The sequence below is a fragment of the Macrotis lagotis genome, chromosome 6, assembly GCF_037893015.1.
Source record: "Macrotis lagotis isolate mMagLag1 chromosome 6, bilby.v1.9.chrom.fasta, whole genome shotgun sequence".
NCBI classification, from domain to species: domain Eukaryota; kingdom Metazoa; phylum Chordata; class Mammalia; order Peramelemorphia; family Peramelidae; genus Macrotis; species Macrotis lagotis.
In genome coordinates this window covers 40,143,352-40,162,920 of record NC_133663.1, presented here as the reverse complement: position 1 = coordinate 40,162,920, position 19,569 = coordinate 40,143,352, and the positions used below count along the sequence as shown (strand labels likewise).

The following is a 19,569-nucleotide window of genomic DNA, read 5'->3' as shown; positions in this document are numbered from 1 at the left end:
AACCTACAAGTTAGCTGGGTCCCAGCTTCTTCCTCTCTTCTATCTAACCTTTCTGTGACACACAAGTACTAACTGACTGAAGGGTTACAAAGAATTAATAGAAACCATAGCAAGGGTTTGGTATTATTTTACCACCTACCTAAATTGGAAATCCAAAAAATCCTACCTCAAAGATTTGTTCAAAGTTCTGAAACTCCTGGAATCTTGTCTGAAACCCTTCAGCAAGGGCCCCACCTGAAATAGTTAGGAAAAGATTCTATAATGATGACATTTTTTTTAAAAAGTCAAGATCTGCAATGAACTCAACTACTAGCTAATAGCAGGGATCACATCCAGTTCTTTAGCATCAGTGTACCCACCCCCCTCAGGCATCCCTTGAGCCTTCTGCTTTCGTGCACTGAGAACTTCCTTTGCTGAAACAAAGAAGATACGATTCTGTGCTTCAGAGAGATCCACCACTTTGAGCTCCTCCACCAAGAAATTCAGGCAACGCTCCATGTGCTGCCGTCGTACCTGCAGAAAATAAGAGCTTTGAAAAACCCATGACCTTGAAGAAAGAAAGATGGCAAATCATGTTTGGTCATTTGTAAAATGAGGGTGTTAGACTGGAAGTCCTGCTGGCTCAGTAATCATTCCTTTAAAGAGATCTGAATATTTAAAATAAAAACATTCAAAATGAACTTTCTCCAGAGCCACAGGAGTGGCTTCAAGTTCATTACACAAGTTATGTGTGTTCACACAGTTTCATGAGGAACAATCTTACAATAAATTCTACTGGATAGTGGGTAGTGGCAATGCTTCAACATAACTCATCAACTCCAAGAAACTTTTCTTCCATGGCACCTGGGTTTGTGAATAGGAGATAAAATTCCTTCTATGACAAAAGTACGAAAGATGTTTTAAGATATTCAGAAAACAGTATGACACATGAGGTGATCTATACTATTTTAATATCTTCTTTAAAACCTCCAGGAGTAAAACTACTTAGAAATAAAAGGAAAATATCTTCTAATCTTCTCATTCTTCATTTTCCTTTAAAGGGCTCATATTCAGAGCCAGATCACTTTGTTTTATTCTAAATCAGCATTCAGACCAAAGATCTAGTGATTAAAATATTAGGCTCTACAATGCAGAAAGATTTCCTGAGTAACAATTCAATGCTTCTGTGATCACTTAAGAAATGAAGGCAACATATTACACTACAGGGAAAACCATGTCCTACAAAGTATCAAGGAAGACCAAACAATGTTCTTGACACTAACTTTTTTTTGTGTGATGAAAATATATAAACTGATTTTGTAAAAGACTGAATCTTAGGGGTGGCTAGGTGGTACAGTGGATAGAGCACTGGCCTTGGAGTCAGGAGTACCTGAGTTCAAATCCAGCCTCAGACACTTAATAATTACCTAGCTGTGTGGCCTTGGGCCAGCCACTTAACCCCATTGCCTTGCAAAAACTTAAAAAAAAAAAAAAAGACTAATCTTAGCCTTTGTTTATATTGGGTAGAAAAACTTCCTCATTACAGGGATAATATTGCCAGAATAGAGTATGTGAGGGAAGATGAGCATGTGGATAGGTTGCAGACTTCATTGGACCAATTGATGTCCCCTTGGAACTGTAATAATTAGTACAGAAAGAGCTACTTAGAAAACTTGCTCACATTAAAAAATGCCTCAACTTTTTTGTTTTTTTAAATAAACCAACTTGATTTATAATGGAGTACAGAGATACAATTGTATGAAGATTCCCTGGTACTGGTTTTAGAGGTTTTGGAAACTGGGCATTCTGCAACACCCATTGAGCTTGGTGACCTGTGAAAGTTGGTTATTTTCTGGGTAAATTTTCTTATATAGTATTGTCTTAAATCAGATCATCTCTTCTATACTGAAAGCATAATTTATGTTTTCTAATTTAAAAATTAACATTTTCATATGGATATTGTACAATAAAAGCTCAAGTGGGATGTGTGGTTTTTGCAAATGCTTTAACAGCTGATAAAATTTTACATTTTTAAAAATTAATATATTGTACTGGTACAAAATAGTTTTAAATTATAATTTAAAAGGTTCCAAATAAAAAAAGAAATGAAGGCAAAATAACTTACATCTTCCATATATTCTGGTTCTGAAGCAGAGGCATCCCAACGGTTATTCAGGATAAATATATTAGGCTTGGAAAGTCGCTCATTTACCTTGTGAAAAAAGTGTTTTTCCTAAAAGAAGCCAAAAATCACAGAATCCTCACTTTTTCAAATATATGTTTGTCAGTTTATATTTATGTTGTCTATATATATAAATATATACAATTTAGTTATTGTAATGCAAACATTTTAGATCTCTCAGAAAAATCTTAAATACCTACTGAACAACAATTTTACACATATTTTAATAAAATTAATTCACAAATTGATTTACTGATTTACGCAAGTGTTAGACCTGTCTGTGAGTGACAGACTGAGGAACACCCTAATGCCTTTATGCTGAATCCCTTGAGTCCTAGATCTTTATCATTCTAGGTCTCTATACCTATTTAGACAGAAGTTGAAGAGCAAGCTAAGGCAAGCTGGGAAAGCCTGACACTGTCCATGAATTTAACAGTGGTTTACCCACCCCTAATTAGTCTTCTGTCTGGTAAATTCCCCTTGAGACCAAACTAACTCAACATTGTATCTGGTCTCCCTGAAGGTAACCCATGTTAACCTCAAACACTGCTGAACTGGGCAAAGGAATGGAAACTCATATGGCAAAGCAGTCATATCCGAGAACATACAAAATTGCCAGTGTAGTCAGGTTTCTCTGAAGACAAGGGCAACCCTTCTTTTATTGCTATTTTTTTTTGGTTAATTCTATTTTTTTATAAGGCAAATGGGGTTAAGTGACTTGCCCAAGGTCACATAGCTAGGTAATTATTAAGTGTCTGAGGCCAAATTTGAACTCAGGTCCTCTTGACTCCAGGGCTGGTGCTCTATCCACTGAGCCACCTAGGTGCCACAGGGCAACCTTTCTGTTCCGTACACTTCAACTTCTCTGTCTACCAAAGATCAAACTTGACAACTATGTTGCTCTCGAGTCATGATCAGAAGAGGTCAAAGGGATGAACAAAATTCCTGAAGTCTTGGAAATTCTTGCAGAGACACAACTCTCTAAAATCTAAATCTCTAAAAGTCACTTGGTCCCCACCCCATTCTACCACTTTTCAAAATTAACATTGGCAGAATGCTAACATTATAAGATAACAAGTTGCTCAAGTCCTACCGTGTTCATTAAAGTTGATTCTGAATTTGCTACCAAAACGAAGACATCAGCATCTAAACAAAACTTATCAATCCAGCTATCCAGCTCTGTAGTGACATCTGTACCTGGACTATTGGAGTAAAATAAACACATGGTTATAAAACAAAATACATTTCTGAGTGAAAATTCAATTTAAAAACCTGTACACTATAAATTGAAGACATAAAATACTAAGTAAAATAATTATCCTATAGTCTTAATATGATAAGTCATCAAAAACAATTTTCATAAAGATATGATTTCTAGTAATCAACAAGGCCTAATATTTAAATTATGCTTATCTATAAAAGTGAGATTTATTTCTTTGGTAAAGTGAAAACTTATAGTCTGGACAGTGTTTGTTCTACTTATAATCAGGTTCTACTGCTGTCAACTCAACATGGTTTCTATTACATCATGGTCATTGAAACTGAAGAAACTATTTAATACAAGTATAGCATTTCTATTACTATGGAAGAGTAAAGCTGTAACTGATCTGCATCCTTTAGATGCATTGTTCTAACCAAGTTAGCTCTGTAAACTACTTCTTGAAAAGTTATTTGTTACATGGAAAATAATCAGTATAGCTATAGTCTAAAAACAAAAGTTGTATGTGGAACACTAAGTTTAGTGGGACCCAGTACATTTTACATTTTTTTATGGCTAAGAAGATTATTCAGTATTAGTATATAAGGTTCAACTGTTTGTTTTAGGCTATTTTAAACACTGTACAATGCAGATTAAAAAAAGCTAAAAATGGAGAAAAATATCAAAGGGAGCAATTAAAAGACTACTAGATACGTTACAGGTATTCAGAGAAAACTGGATCAAAGAACTGAGTCAACTTCATTGCTGGCTAGTATGAATAAATCTTTACAGTTCGTAGATGAATTGGATTCAAATGTAGAGACATAGAATATTTTGAACACAATCCAAAGTAAGTGAAAGATTGTAACATCTTGAAATTGTTAGGAATGGGGGAGGCTAGGTGGCGCAGTGGATAGAGCACCAGCCCTGGAGTCAAGAGGACCTGAGTTCAAATTTGGCCTCAGACACTTAATAATTACCTAGCTGTGTGGCCTTGGGCAAGCCATTTAACCCCATTTGCCTTGCAAAAAAAAAAAGTAAAAAAAAAATTTTCAAAAAAAGAAAAGAAATTGTTAGGAATGGTTAAGATGGAGAATGAAAATTTGGAATGCAAAATTTGTTTAAATGAATATTAAAAATTGTCTTTATATGTTAATTGGGGGGAAAAGTGAATTATTAAAAAAAGAGAAAGAATTGGACCAAGGCTGAATCATGAACTTTTTCTTCATACTAGGTTAAATGATAGTCTGATAAAAATCAACAAAAGAAGACATTTTAACCCATAGTCTTACCTGTCTACTAAAACCAAGTCATCTCGCAATAGTGCACACTTTGCCTTAGGCCAAAATACATGTACGAGACAGCCAGCTTTCAGGTCTTTGTCCATATGAAGAGCATGGGCCAACTGATTCACAGTCTAAAAAGAAAAAGAGGTTTCTAGATCTTTAAGTGCTACAGTCAATGTGGTACTCCCCAGTAAGTTACATATTTTCCAGTAAAGTAAGGAAGTTAGAGTTTTGTTAAAAAAAAAAGTTATTTTTCCTTTCTATTTATTTTTATTTACCTTCATGTCTATTTCAAATCCATTTTGGGGATTTATTTCTTTGTCTAGAATACTGTGTTACTGTGTGTGTGTGTGTGTGTAAATGTGTATGCTTGAATTTTACAGTTCTTAGGACTTAAGATATATTTAAGTCTGGATGTAAAATGATAAATAGGGTGAATAAAAAACATATTTACTGACTGACTCAGTGCAAGCTAGTTCAGAGTCAGATTAACCTGAAGCTTTCCCTGCCTCTAGCATCCAAGCTGAGAATTCAGGAGAATTTTCATTATCTTAAAAAACTATTCCATGATGATATGGGTAGGCAGAGACTGGCTATAAATTTCCTCCCTGAGATTAAGTGTTGAGTATAATAACTTGAGATCATATGTGGGAGTCCTTGAGAAAGCCAGTCTCGGCAGAAAGAAGACAGGGGTTCGTTCACTTCCACCTTCTGCCACCCAACAGTTGTGAAAGCAAGGGCCACACCTACCACTCCTCAAGGCCCCAGACACCAAACTCTCTCAGAATGGTTTACTGTGAAGACAAGTTAATGCCCTTTCCAAATAAAAGGTCAGGACCAAAGGAAAAGAGGTTTAAATAGATACAAACAGGTGCTTCTTGTATTTCTGCATTTATCCTTGATCTGAATTAGCAAGTCCTTAATTTGATAAAAATTCAAAAAATCAACTACCATTGATTACAAAGATATTTACATTTGCACAGAAATGTCTTGGTCCTGATCAATAACAATGAAGTAAAGCCACAGGAACAAAGCTGAAAAGGCTAATACTTCCCAACAAGTCCTTCACTAACAAGGCTCACCTTGACACTTTTCTTCTCTTCTGAGCCTTCTGTCATCAGGTAGGCCTTATCCCCATCTGTTCCCTCTACACTCAGGAAGCAGTTTGTTGTGTGGCCGATGCCACTGGGAAGAACTTTGTCCCATAACATCGCATTGATGACAGAGCTCTTACCACTACTTGTCCTGAAGAGCAAGAGGGCACAAGAAGATGAGAAGCAGAAAAATACTTGGGAGAATAAAATCTCTTCCTCTTCAAAGGTAACCAGAACCTGAATTTTATAATTCAAAATATCAAGTTCTCTGACCATGGCCAGGTCTCAGAGTTAAGATTCCTGCCCACTTTTTCATTCTTATCCCCCCCTAAATTTATGAATATGAGTTTTGAACTTTGGTGGGCATTTTTGGGGGAGAGGGCTTGATGGAGGAGAAGGGGATGAGATGCCTTTTTCATGAAGTTCCCTAACTACCAGAACTAGAAGAAAAAAATCATGAAACTGTACTGATAGAATCCATTACAACTCTGTGACATCTCAACCAGTAGAATCCCTCTGATATAGGGATTCACTCTCTCAACTCCCTGAGAATCCTGATCCATACTTCATGGAAAAAAGAAAACCATTCACCTTGAGCTCCCTCATCTCTGGTCACTCAGTTTTCTCCCACATTATCTCATCCTTCACTGTCTCTTATGAAGTGGTAGTTCTTGCCAGCACACACCCCAATGCACACACACTTGATATCCCATGCCACACTGTCTTCTACAGCAGATTGTTCCCGTTTATCAATTTCACTCCTAATAATCTTAATCTCCCTTCTCTCAGAACATGATTAATATTGATCTGTTTAAGTGGCAGCTAGGTGGCACAGTGGATAGAGCACTGGCCCTGGAGTCAGGAGGACCTGAGTTCAAATCTGGCCTCAGTCACTTAATAATTACCTAGCTGTGTGATCTCGGGCAAGTCACTTAACCCCACTGCCTTAAATTGAAAAAAAAAAAAAAAGCTCTACGTTTAGCATGGTTACAAATGTAGAACCTATATTAGATTGTTTTTCTGTTGGGGGGGGGAAGGAAGAAAAATTGTAACACTCAAAACCTTGCCAAAAAAATAGATAAAAACTATCATTGCATGTATGTTGGAAAAACCAATATTTTAAAAATAATAATAGTCTTGATCTCTCCCAATCTACTAGCTACGTTCTTGCTGGCTAAAAATACTCCCAACACCCCTATCCTCAAAAAACCCTTCACATAATCTATCCCCCTACTAGCTATGATCCTATGTCTCTAAAATCCATTTTCTTCCTTCTCTGTGTCTTCTCTCTATATACTTGAATTGCTCTTGGTGATCTCATCAATTCCCATGGCTTGAATTATCTTTATGCAAATCATTCTCAAATCTATTTGCCCGGCCCTAGGGTCCATCCAGCCCTCCATTCTCACACTTCTGTTTACTGGACATCTCAAACTCTGCCTGCCTATATCTGAACTCATTTTCCTTCTCCCTAAACTTTCCTCTTCCTAACTTCCCTGTCACTGTTGAGGTACCATTATTATCTCCAGTAAACCAGGCTTAAGATCTAGTTCCCTTTCACTAGCGCCTCTTCCTCATACCATCTTTGGCCAATTCTACCTTCACAACATCACTTGATATGCACCCTTCTCCCTCAATACTGTTACCAACTTGTGCCAGCCCTCATTCTTGGACATCTCTACACCAGTTCATCATCCTTGCAGCTGTCAAACTGATGTTTCCAAAGCTCAGTCTAACCACAACCCCCCAACTCAATTATCCAAAACCAAAATCTTCTGTTGGACTTTAAAGGCTCTTCAGAACTTAGCTGCTTCCTCTCTCTCTCCAGTTTTCTCACATCTTCTCTTCTACAGTCTCTGTCATCCAGTATCACTGGTCTACTGGCTGTTCCTACATTAGACAATCTCCTGTGTCTTTTGCTGGCTGTCCCTATATATTGTAGTGCTAGTCCTTCCCTCAAGTCTCATCTAAAAGTCCACTTTCAATATGACCTCTTCCTCAGTCCCTCTGAACTATAGTGCCTTCCCACTGACACCAATTGAAATTTATCTGAATGACCTGTGCCTGTCATCTTTTCCATTAGACTATGCTCCTTGAGAGCAGGGGTGTCTTTTGCCTTAATATGAAATCCCAGCCCTTAGAACAGTGCCTAGCACTTAATAAAGATTTGCTGACTTGACTTGGCTGCTAGTAATTCTGGGCTCTGATATGCCTCACATCCCATCTGTGGACAAGTCTCTTGGGTTCGACTTCCCTAACAGATCTCACAAGACCAACACTCTCAGTTGCTCTGTCCTAGAATATGACAAAGCTCTCCAGTTCCCCTTTCCTGGCTTATCACTTCTTTGCCCATCATGGAGGAAAAGGACAATTTTGTCTTTGTACTTACTGAAAGCACCCACCACAATGGCCAGCACATGGCAGACATTCAATAAATGTCTGCTGAATATCTCAACTCCCAAACTCTCTTAGTCAGGTAAGAACCTTCCAAAGTGTGGCCCAAACCAGATTAGAACACAATTGGGAAATATTTAACAAAATAAATAAAAATAGAAAGAAATATAGATATTTTAAAATTCAATCTTAGCAGCTTAGTGACCCTCCTTTATATTTCAGCTGGATAGCCCTAGTATAAAAATGTCCCCAATTGCTTTTCAAGTCATTAGAACCTTGTACCCATGATCCCTTACTGGGCACACTCTTCTTGCCTCTGAGCTTCAGTCTCCGGTCTGGATAGTCAAACAAGGAGAGGGGCCAGCACTTCACCTGGCTCTACTCTGGGCCTCTGCCTCAGATTCCAGAAACGGGATGAGGGAGGGAAGGGTGCTATAGACCCTTCTTGCTGGCCAAGGTCCCTGTGCCCCCCCACCCCAAGACTGCCTTCATCTCTAGTGTACCCAAGGATTGTTAAGAGAAATAATAAAGGAATATTAAAAAAAATAAATCAATGTTTGCTTAACTGAGATGAAGAGCTGGAGTGGTAGTACGAGAGATGGATCAGGAATAGATGGCAAAGTTCAGGTCAGTTTTGGACATACTTAAAAACAGAAGGGACATCCAAGAGATGGAGCTGTGAGTCTAGAGTCTGGAAAGAGGATAAGACTAAAAAGATAAATTTTGAAATTATGTACCTAGAGATCATAACAAGCTATAAAAACCAATGACTTACATTAAGGACATTAAGAGAAAATTAGAATAAAAGCAACTGTAACCAAGATTAGAAGGAAAGCAGACAGATGAGAAACAATTTTTACAAGTGTTTGTTTCTGATTAAAGGTCTTATTTCTTTAGAGAAATGTGTGAAATTTGTAAGAATGCAATTCATTTCCCAACTGGTAAATGGTCAAAGGCTATGAAAGGGCAGTTTTCAGAAGAAAAAATTAAAGCTGTCTATTAGTCACATAAAAAATGTTCTAAATCACTATTGATTAGAGAAAAACAAGTTAAAATGGCACTGAGATACCATTTCATACCTATCAGATTGGTTAATGTGATGGAAAATGATAACCGTTGGAGAAAATATGGGAAAATTGGGACACTGTGAGTTAAGTTGTGAACTGATCCAACCATTCTAGAGAACAATTTGGAACTATGCCCAAAGGGCTATAAAAACCCTTTGATCCTACAATACCACTGCTAGCAGTGTATTCCAAAGAGATCACAAAAAAAAGGGGGATAAAGACCCACATACACAAAAAGATTCATTGCAGCTCTTTTTGTAGTGACAAAGAATTAGAAATTGATGGGATACCCATCAATTGGGGAATGGCTGAAAAATGGCATATAAATACAATGAAATGTCACGGCTCTAAAAGAAATGATGAACAGGCATATTTTCAGAAAAACCTGGAAAGACTTGCATAAACTGATGTTGAATAAAGTGAGCAGAACCAGGAGAACACTATACACATTTAACAGCAACACTGTGAGATGATCAAATATGATGGATGCTGCTTCTCTCAGCATGGTGATGAAAGACAATCCTGAGAGACCTGTTATGGAAAATGAAATCCATATCTAGAGAAAAAAACTTTGGAGTCTGAATGCAGAGCAAAGCATACTAGGTTTGCTTTGCTTTTTTTTAAATTTAAGATAATGGGGTTAAGTGACTTGCCCAAGGTCACACAGGTCATTACTAAGTATCTGAGGCCAAATTTGAACTCAGGTCCACCTGACTGCAGGGCCGGTGCTCTATCCACTCTACCACCTAACTGTTCCCCCCAAGGTTTGCTTTTTTAAAACTTCTTTTATGTTTTTTTCTTTCTTTCTCATGATTTTTTCTCAGTTCCAATTCCTTCACAAAATGACTACTATGGAAATATGTAAAATACAATTGTACATGTACAACCTATATCAGATTGCTCACTGCCATGGGAAGAGTGGCAGAAAAATGTGGAATTCAAAAGCTTGCACAAAGATGGATGCTGAAAACTATCTGAAGGGGGGCAGCTAGGTGGGAAAAATTGTAAAACTCAAATAATATCTTTAATAAAAAAAAGTCCAGAAAGAAATGGGATGTTCTAAGCTGAAGGGAAGGAGCATCTGATAGGGAGAACTGGATAAGGTAAAGACATGATAGGATCAAGAGCACAGAGAAAAGGATTAACTTTAGCAAGAATTTGTATTACCCTTTCCTCATTTAAGAAAAGGTTAGTCATAATGAGATCTGAAAAATAAGAGGCAAGAGAAGAGAGTCCACAGTAACTTTAAGAGAGGATGCTGATGTGACTGGTGCCACTCACCACCCTACCATAGACCAAGTCCTCAGAATCACCTTAGTAAGTACAATGTGGCATAGAGTAAACTCAAACTAGGGAGGCTGATTTCCTAGCTATGTGACACAAGGTAAACCATAATCTATCTAAATTACATTGTCCTCTGCCTCACTTGGCTTTAAGTCTCAAATGACCAAACAGATGAAATCATGTTAGGAATGAAAAGTAAGAACCATCTGTAAAGGGCACTCTTCTAGGCAGGTAAGAGCACTAGCAAACACTTGTCTAAGTTCATCAACACCCTCCTCTAGATGGTATTTGAGTCTCTTCACCCCCATGTTTTCCACCTGACAATAGAAAATCTTAAAATACTATTATACTATGCCAGATAATCTCTAATGAACTCAGAAGAAAAAAACAATTCCCAAATATGACTTCTAAATTCTTTTCTTCTCAATGCTAAAGCAATTTCTGCTTTAATGTCTCCTTTTGGAGGGGAGCGGTTACAAGGCAATGGGGTTAAACAAGGTCACACAGCTAGTAAATATCAGTTATCTGATTGATTTTTTGAAGGAATTTGAACTCAGGTCCTCCTGACTCCAGGACCAGTGCTCTATCCTTTGTACCACCTAGCTAGCTGACCCTTTAATGTCTTTAATAGATAAAAAATAATCCTATGGAAAATGTCATCCACATCTAGAGAAAGTGGAGTCTAAAAACAGAACAAAAGCATACTATTTTCATATTTTTTTGTTTTTTCTTTCTTGTGGTTTTTCCCCTTTTGTTCTAATTCTTCTTTCACAATATGACTAATTTGGAAATGATTGTGATGTATATCCTATAATCATATTGCTTGCTGTCTTGGGGAGGGGAGAGATAAGGTAGAAAGAGAATTTACAAAAATGAACATTGATAACTATCTCTTTGGGGCAGCTAGGTGGTGCAGTGGATAGAGCACCAGCCCTGGAATCAGGAGGCCCCGAGTTCAAATTCAGCCTCAGACACTTAATAATTGCTTAGCTGTGTGACCCTGGGCAAGTCACTCAACCCCATTGCCTTAAATAAAAATAAAATTTGAAAAAAATTAAACAAAAAAACTATCTCTACATGTAACTGGAGGGGAGTACTATTGCAATGAAAAAATTAATAATTCTACTTTACATGTATTTGTGAATTACCCATTTTTAGATTACATGCCAAAGAATTAAGTCCAAATATGCTCACTGGTCTTAACCAAACAAACAAGTTTTACCTATAAAAAATTAGCCATCAGAAATATAATTATTTACATTTATATAGAAAGACATTCCAATATTACAATTCAAATTTTATATATATATAATATATATATAAATTCTAAAAAGAATATTTTTAAGGAAAAATGAACAACTTGCCAAAGTTGGTAATTTCATTAAAGGAAATGGAATTCTTGTTTACTTTAAAAACTATATGAAACTCTATAGGAAAAATATAATTACCTGCCAAAAAACGCCACTTTCATGTGTCTCCGAGACAACACCTCGCCAATGACGGACAATTTATTTTTATAGCCCTGTATTTCGGCCAAATCATCTTCAGTGGCTATCCGTTCAAGTTCTGGATTCTTGTATGTTGCTATGAAATTAAGAAGGCATCATTAGGATGAAGATAAGACATCACTGTCTTCTAGATTAACAGACAGGGTTTTACACAGTTCAATTCTCACCCCACATCCTTCAAATTGGCAAAGATGACAAGATTTGGGCACACAGTAAATGTTGGAGGGATTTGGGGAAGACAGGTATACTAGAGCATTGTTGCTGTACTTCAATACAACCATTCTGGAAAGAAATTTGGAATCAGGCAAATAAAAAGCCTAAAATGTCCATTCTCTGGAGCCAGAGATTCCATTACAAGGTTTAAACCCAAAGGAAGTCTTGGATAAAAATAAAGGTTTTTATGAAAGGAAAAAAATTTGTAAACAAAGTTTATGCCCTTGAATTGGCAAATGGCTAAAAAACAAACTCCTTAGAGTACATGAATATAATGGAACATCATTTGTGCAGTGCAAAATGGTGAATGTACTGAATATAGAAAATATTGGAAAGATCAATATGAAAATGATTCAGAATGAAATATGTGAGTCTAGAAAAGGATATACACATAAATGACTAGAATTTGGGAAAAGAAACATTTGAGACCCATTTGAACTCAGAAAGATCCTTTAATTCCTATAATTAGCAGGATAGTTCTAAAGTAAAGGGACTTCAAATTTATAGAATCTGCTGAGCTCTAACATGGAACTCTGATCATCCAGGAAGTCAATGGCCATTTGGATCATGCACAAGTGTACTTCAAATTCTTTCAAGCAAATTTCTAAAGACCTCACAAACCTCACAAATTTGATTGGTTAAGTTCTTACTATCTAGTAAATTAATTGTCAGTGTTATTATTAACCCTTTTATCCAAGTAGGTTGAATGACCCAAGATCTATATAGGACAATTGGGTGGTTACCTGGTATAGGCAGGCAAGTAGTCAGCTAGGAGACTCTTTTCTTGGGTTTCCCCCCCCCTAGATTCCTAATTTTCTTTTTTTTTTAACCTTTCTTTTCCACTTTCATTATCTTCATACTTAACTTCTTTAACAAGAAGCCAATAGGTGATAACGGTCGTTAGCAGTCATTTTTTTTCCAAAATGGAATTAATGGATTTTTAAAGCCAACATCATTAGGATTTTTCCTCCAATGTAGGGGTTCCTGAAACCATTAATAGGGGTTCCTTCATTCTATCAGTGCAAAAATCAGGCATAATTTTGGGGTAACTTTGATGGAGAGTGCCATCTGTATCCAGAGAAAGAATTGTGGAGTTTGAACAAAGACTATTACCTTTAATTTAAAAAAAAATCTGTTATCTTATTATGTAATTTTGCTCTCTTATACTTTATTTTTTTTCCTTAAAGATATGATTTCTCTCATCACATTCAACTTAGATCAAGTATACCATGGAAACAATGTAAAGACAACAGACTGCCTTCTGTGGGGGGGGGGGGTGAGGGGAGGGAAGTGAGATTAGGGGCAAAACCGTAAAATTCAAAATAAATAAATTAAATTTTAAAATATAAAAAAATAGGGGTTCCTGTCTCATGCACTGCATATCACAGGATTAAGGAGCCCCTCTGCATCCAAAAAAATCTATCTGATGAACTTGAGGAATCTAAGCATGTCAAAGACTCAGAAATGGGCTGGGGTGGTAAGATTCTTTTTTTCTTTAGGGATCACAGATGCACAATTGGATGTCATGTCATGTATCCTGTCATTTTGTTTTGCAATCCTGACTGCTTTAATTTCTAATAGAATAATTAATAATTAAAACAAACAAAAAAATCTTTTTAAACTCTTGTTCCTTCATTCACAAAGTAACTAGTGACCTGGAAAATATTGGGACCAAGTTAATTTTGCCTGTTTTTACTATTAGGCAAAAAATACAAAGTAATTCATTAGAGAAAAGTGTTACTTCTGATTTCATTAGACTATCTAGAATGTCATATCATTCTATATCTATATATAAACTATGGCTGTGAGCCAAAAGATGTCTATAATGAACCTGCTCTACATTTCCCTTTCATGCCAATTTCATAATCAAACCTTGAAGAACTGGGGACCACCTACTAAACAGTCTCCTCTGCTGTGATCTGAAACCCCTTTTGAGAGGATTCAGAAACTTGCTTTTTAATCTTAACTCCAACAATAAGAGCCAGGAAAATCTATTTGCCTTCTCAGGGTCTCAGTTTCATCATCTACAAATCAGGATCTTAAGAGTCACAACCTTTTTAAGTTCTAAATTAAAATATTAAAATTAGAAGGGACTTTTAAAGGTCATATCATCCTCCATTTCACACATACTGCCCAAAATGGTCCAGAGATGTCTCTATATATTCACATTTCTTCTGCTTCAAAAATGTAATGCTCAACTCCCTTCGGCAGAACACATTTGCTCCTCCAGATATAGTTTAAAATAATACAAACTTGGAAAACAAAAGTACTTTTAGATTTATATTGTTAGGCAGATCCAAAATATATTCTAGCAACAAAATTTTCTGGAAGCTTGGAAATATAATTTATACACATAAGGGTGGTCATAAAATGCCTCTGATACAATGCTACACATACAACCTTATAACAACTAACCTTCCACAAAATTGGTGCCCTCGGTGACATACTCCAGTAACTGGTCAAAGATGGCAGTAATCGCCTTTTTAGCCAACACAAAGTGCTTCAGTGGAGAAGTGGTTGTTTCTGCCATTTTTAACTGTGAAAAAGATAGCTGTTACCAAGACAATTAAGGGAAGGCAAGCACAAAGACTGTAAGGCTTAATGAAGCTATTAAAACATGTAAAATCCTTTTTTACTGGTGTGGAAATAAGTACCTACTATGTACCAATCCCACTGTTAGTCACGAAGTAAAAAAACTGTTCCTGATCTCACAGAGCTTCCATTATAATGAAGGAGTCATCTATAGTTCCAAACCAAACAGATAAAAATGTAATCTTAGGGGAGAAGACACCAACAAAGGTAAGGGTGAGCAGGAAAAAAAAAAACTTTTTTACAAGAAGTTACTCCAGCCAATGCTTCCACTGTGCCAATCCTATGCTAACAGCTGGGGATACAATGAAAGACAAAAAAAAAAAAAAAAAATAGTTCCTGCTCTCAGGGAGCTCAAAGTCTAATTTGTAAACGAAAACATGCAAACCCTGTGTGCAAACAAATTTTATATATAAGGCAAACAGGATGCAGTCTTGAGGGTAGTACTGGAGAAGATTTTAGCTTCCACTTGAAGTCAGGGAAGCCAGAAGGCAGAAATGAGGAGGGAGAGAATGATAAAAATGAAGACAAGCCAGGGAAAAGGAATGGAGAACCTTTCTGTCCTGGGCCTTCTTTTCCCTCTATGCTATTTCCCTTGATGACCTCACCAACTTCCACTGATTCTATTATCATCTCTACTCCACTCCATCCCTACTCCAGGTTCCCAACTCAAACTACAGGGACTCTAATTTTCAGGATCAAATATAAAATTCTGATTGCCATTCAAAGTCCTTCACAATCTCATCCTTTAGTACTATTCCAAGTCTCTTACAACTTACACTCCACCAGAAACTTGTGACCCACTGACATCAGTCCCCATCTCCAGTTTTGTTACTTTTTCAGATTTTTCAGTCACATTGGAATCTTCCTGACTCATTTGGGGTTTTCTCAGCAAAGATGCTGGAGCAAGTTGCCACTTCCTTTTCCAGCTCATTTTACAGATGAAGGAGCTATGGAAAACAGTATTAAGTGACCTGTTCAGGGTTTCAGACTGGGAGATTCACTGGCTGTCCTCCTTGTCTGGATTTCCCTCTTCCCCATCTCTAACTCCTGGCCACCAGAATCCACCTACAAGAAAACTTCCTCAAACTCTAAACTTTAATGTTGTCCCTTGTTGATTATTTCCAATATATCTTGAACACAGCTTTGTACATAATCTTTGCAAGTAGTCTCCCCATTAGACTGTAAGTTCCTTGAGAGCAGGGACTGTTTTTTACCTTTCTTTGTATCCCCAACACTTAATACAGTACCTAGTTATGTTTACTGAGTAGGTACCAACTGAAGGTGGTTTTCTATAGGAAGGAAACCAAGAGGAGGGAGTAAGGAAGGAGTCTTCGAGGCATGGGCTAGAGCCAGGGCAAAGGTATAAGATGGGAGCTGGAGTGTTATGTATGAGGAATAGAGGACAGTTTGACCGAACACCAAAAATAAAAACAAAGGCTAGAAAGGGAAGACAGGGTAAGACTATGAAAAGTTTTAAATGCCAACCAGAGGATTTGATGAGTGATTTTCTCCCCTATGGGGCTTCTAAGTATAATTTTTGCCACAACCCAATAGTCCTTGCCACCATGACCAGGCTGCCTTCTCACCCTGTAATATCCCTTCCCCAAGCCAGTCCTCTTCTCCTAGCCTGGCCACCATTTGGGGGAAGAACCCAAGTCAGGCATGCTCCAATGCCCTCTGGGCTGTGCTTCCAAATCTCTGAATGTAGTGACCATGGCCCTGCCTCCAATCTTCCCTCCTTTTTATGTGTCATCTTATGCAGTTGGACTATATCTCAGAGGGCTGGGTCAGCCTTTTTTGCTTGTATTTATATCCCAAGAGATAGTTTCTTGTACATAATAAGTGCTTTATCAGCCTGTCTGGTCCTAGGGAATCCTAGGGAATGGAGAACTCATGAAATTGACTGAGGTTTCAAGTAATAACAGGAAATTTTAGAGCAAAAGTGAATTGCCAAACAAGGGATTTAGCTCTAATGTTCAAGGTTTCATTTCAGGTTTGCAATTTGTAACAAATATGAAGGATCATATCTATAACATCTTGAGCTGGTGGCCAAATGAGACCTCATCCACTCCAGTGCTCCAGTGTCAGCTATTTCTGGACTTCAATTACAACCAAAGGCCTGGGATTTCATCAGGGTGAATGGATTTCATCAGGGTGAATGGGTGGGTTCTCCCTCCCCTCCCTGGGCAGGCTAGGTTACAAGCCTCTCCCAAATTGGCTAAACTTGCTCTAAGGATCAAGCCACAATGCATCTGTAATCTTTCCACCTTTGACAGCAGAATTGTAGAAGCTTCCTATCTCTGAGAACACAGGATCACTGCTATACTCAAATGAGGCAGGACATAGTATTTGGAGTTAGAGAAAACATTGGAGACCTACTACTCCTCATTTTAAAAGAGAAAACTGCATCCTAGGGAAGTTAAATGGTTTGTCCAGTCCCATAGGAAACAATTTAAGTGAGTGACCAGATTTAAACCTGGGGCTTATGAGTACAAAATCAGTGTTCCTTACACTTTGCAAAAGCAGGTCCTAGACTGTAACTGGAATGAAAAATATTCAGTTTCATTTCAGTTAATACACCAATTGTGTAGAAGGAAGCAGGGCAGGTCTCTGCTCATGTTTGTTCTCACATCCTTTAGCTCCAACAAGGGACAGACTTGATCCTTATTTTCTAGGGTCAAACTATACTGTGAACTAATAAAGCAACAAAAAATTTCACACTCACAGGGAATTCTCAATCAACTTGGTATGGGAAGAGAAAAGGGAGAGAAGAATGCCAGATGAGAAGAAAAAGTGGTCTGTTTTTTAGTTTATGAGTTTAACAAGATCTTTTTAGGCAGGAGCCAACTAGATTGGCTGATTTTTTAAGGTTTCTTTCCAGTTCTATGAATCTGTTTTCTTCTAAAGTTACAAAAACTCCAAGAGAACATTTTCCTAATTTTTTTCAAGGTATCAGAAAATCTGTGTCAGTCTTTTAAAGGCTACATTTGGGTTTGTTTTTTGTTTTTGTTTTTGTTTTGTGGCTTGCCCAAGGCCACACAGCTAGGTAATTATTAAGTGTCTGAGGCCGGATTTGACTCCAGGACTGGTGCTCTATCCACTGCGCCACCTAGCCGCCCCCTACATTGGTTTTCAAAAGAAGTTGAGGAGAAAACTTGGTCGTTATCTTTGTCAAGATGGCCCTTATCCTCAGACAAGTTTTCTACTATAATTAAGTGATAAGAATCCACTTTAATTATGTTGTCACTACAGAAGGCTTTACTTATCCAGGGAATTGGATAAGAAAGCAAGTCGGGAAACAATAACTTATTCACAAACATAAAATGGGGTGGCTCAGCGGTGCAGGGAGTCCCTGAGTTCAAATCCCACCACCTAGCTGTGTGGCCTTGGGCAAGCCCCTTAACCCCATTGCCTCGCAAAAACCTAAAAAAAAAAACCTTACAGAATGATTTCTGAGCCCTAGAAGCCACTGGCATTCGTTTTTGTTACCAAAAAACAAGGGCAGACGGGCAAAAGCTATCCCGAGCTTTAGAGCCAAGCAATAACTGCTTCAGGGAATATAAAGGGAACCCCGGCTTCTGCCCACTGAAGTCATCAAGGGCAGGGCACTCGGGCACTGGTCCGGGGCAGCGGGGGGCACCGCGGCCGGGCCGGGGGCCCTCACCGGGGGCCCCAAGGAAGTCTCCCCGTGGGAGCTCGCGTTTTTCCTGGGGAAATGGGGGTGCGCGGCCGAGCGGGCCCACATTTCTATCGGGGGGTCGGGGAAGGCTCCGTAGGGGCAGCAAACGGGGGGGCAGAGAGTGGGCCAAGGTCACGGTCAGGAGTGCCCGCCTCTGCCCGGGCCCCCCCAATTCTGCCGCGCCGCCCCGGGGGGAGGGGCCGGGCTCCAACGGCCCCGCGGCCGCCCCCCGCCCCCCAGGCCCGCCCCTCCCCCACCCCGGCCCCCGGCCCCCGGCGCCCGCGGAGGGCCTACCGTGCGCCGGCTCGCCCGGCCCCGCTCCGCAGCCCGTCCCGCAGCCGGCCCCGCTCCGCAGCCCGTCCCCGCAGCCGGCTCCGCAGCCCGTCCCGCTCCGCAGCCCGCTCACCCGCAGCCGCGCCGCTCCGCGCCTCCCAGCTCCGCCTCATCGTCCCGTGCCGGGAAAAGTCGAGGCCGGGCCGGGGGCGGGGCGACGGCCGGAAGGGGCGGGGCGGCTTCCGGGCCCCGCCGCCCCGCCGGGGATGGGAGCCGGAAGGACGCCATATTCCTTGAGGGCGGAAGGAGGGCAGCCGCCGGCGGGCCAGCGACTCACGGCCGCCTGACCCTGACCGTGAGCCGCGCCGACGTCACGGTGGCGCTTAGCCCGGGCCCGGAACGAGCGCGCACGCGCAGGGATGCGGGCCTTGGCTCTTCTCCGCTCCGGTGCTGCCAGACTTGGCCCCCCCCCCCCCCCCCCCCCCCCCCCCGCAGAAGCAGAGAGCGTTCGGGGCTCCGGGCCGGGAGGCCGCCCTTGAGCAGCCGCCGTGACCTCCGGGGGGGAGGGGAGAGCGCGCCCCCCGACCTTGAACTTGCCCCACGCGGCTGCGTCCCGTTGGATGCCACGGGCTCGCCCGCCCAAGGCGCCAGCGGCTGGTGGCCCGGGCGGCGGAGCCCCCCGTGAGGAAGGAATGAGCCGCGCTCTTCAGTCTCTGCTCCCACATCTTCAAAGCGCCCCCCAAAACCCGTGGGCAAACCCCACTTAGATGCTGGAGAGCTGCAAATGCAAAATACACGCACCTGAGAGCTGGGGAGAAAA

At 39.8% G+C, this 19,569-nt stretch overlaps 1 protein-coding gene across 5 annotated transcripts in view; it reads right to left on the bottom strand.

Moving 5' to 3' along the window:
- MFN1 (mitofusin 1) overlaps positions 1-19,569 on the bottom strand; it is a 39,091-nt gene extending 19,522 nt beyond the window's left edge. Inside the window, exons 1-9 of one of the 5 annotated variants that reach the window (XM_074190984.1) lie at positions 19,551-19,569; positions 14,621-14,741; positions 11,933-12,068; positions 5,728-5,890; positions 4,652-4,776; positions 3,255-3,363; positions 2,105-2,212; positions 360-513; positions 167-234 (exon numbers count right to left, since the gene is read on the bottom strand). In XM_074190984.1, the coding sequence (XP_074047085.1) occupies positions 167-234; positions 360-513; positions 2,105-2,212; positions 3,255-3,363; positions 4,652-4,776; positions 5,728-5,890; positions 11,933-12,068; positions 14,621-14,735 (978 nt within the window). In that variant the 5' untranslated portion in view covers positions 14,736-14,741; positions 19,551-19,569. Of the gene's footprint in view, positions 1-166; positions 235-359; positions 514-2,104; positions 2,213-3,254; positions 3,364-4,651; positions 4,777-5,727; positions 5,891-8,699; positions 8,825-11,932; positions 12,069-14,620; positions 14,742-14,859; positions 18,410-18,770; positions 18,858-19,550 lie in introns of those variants that run through there. The other 4 variants (XM_074190986.1, XM_074190982.1, XM_074190983.1 and 1 more) reach the window with 4 other exon arrangements.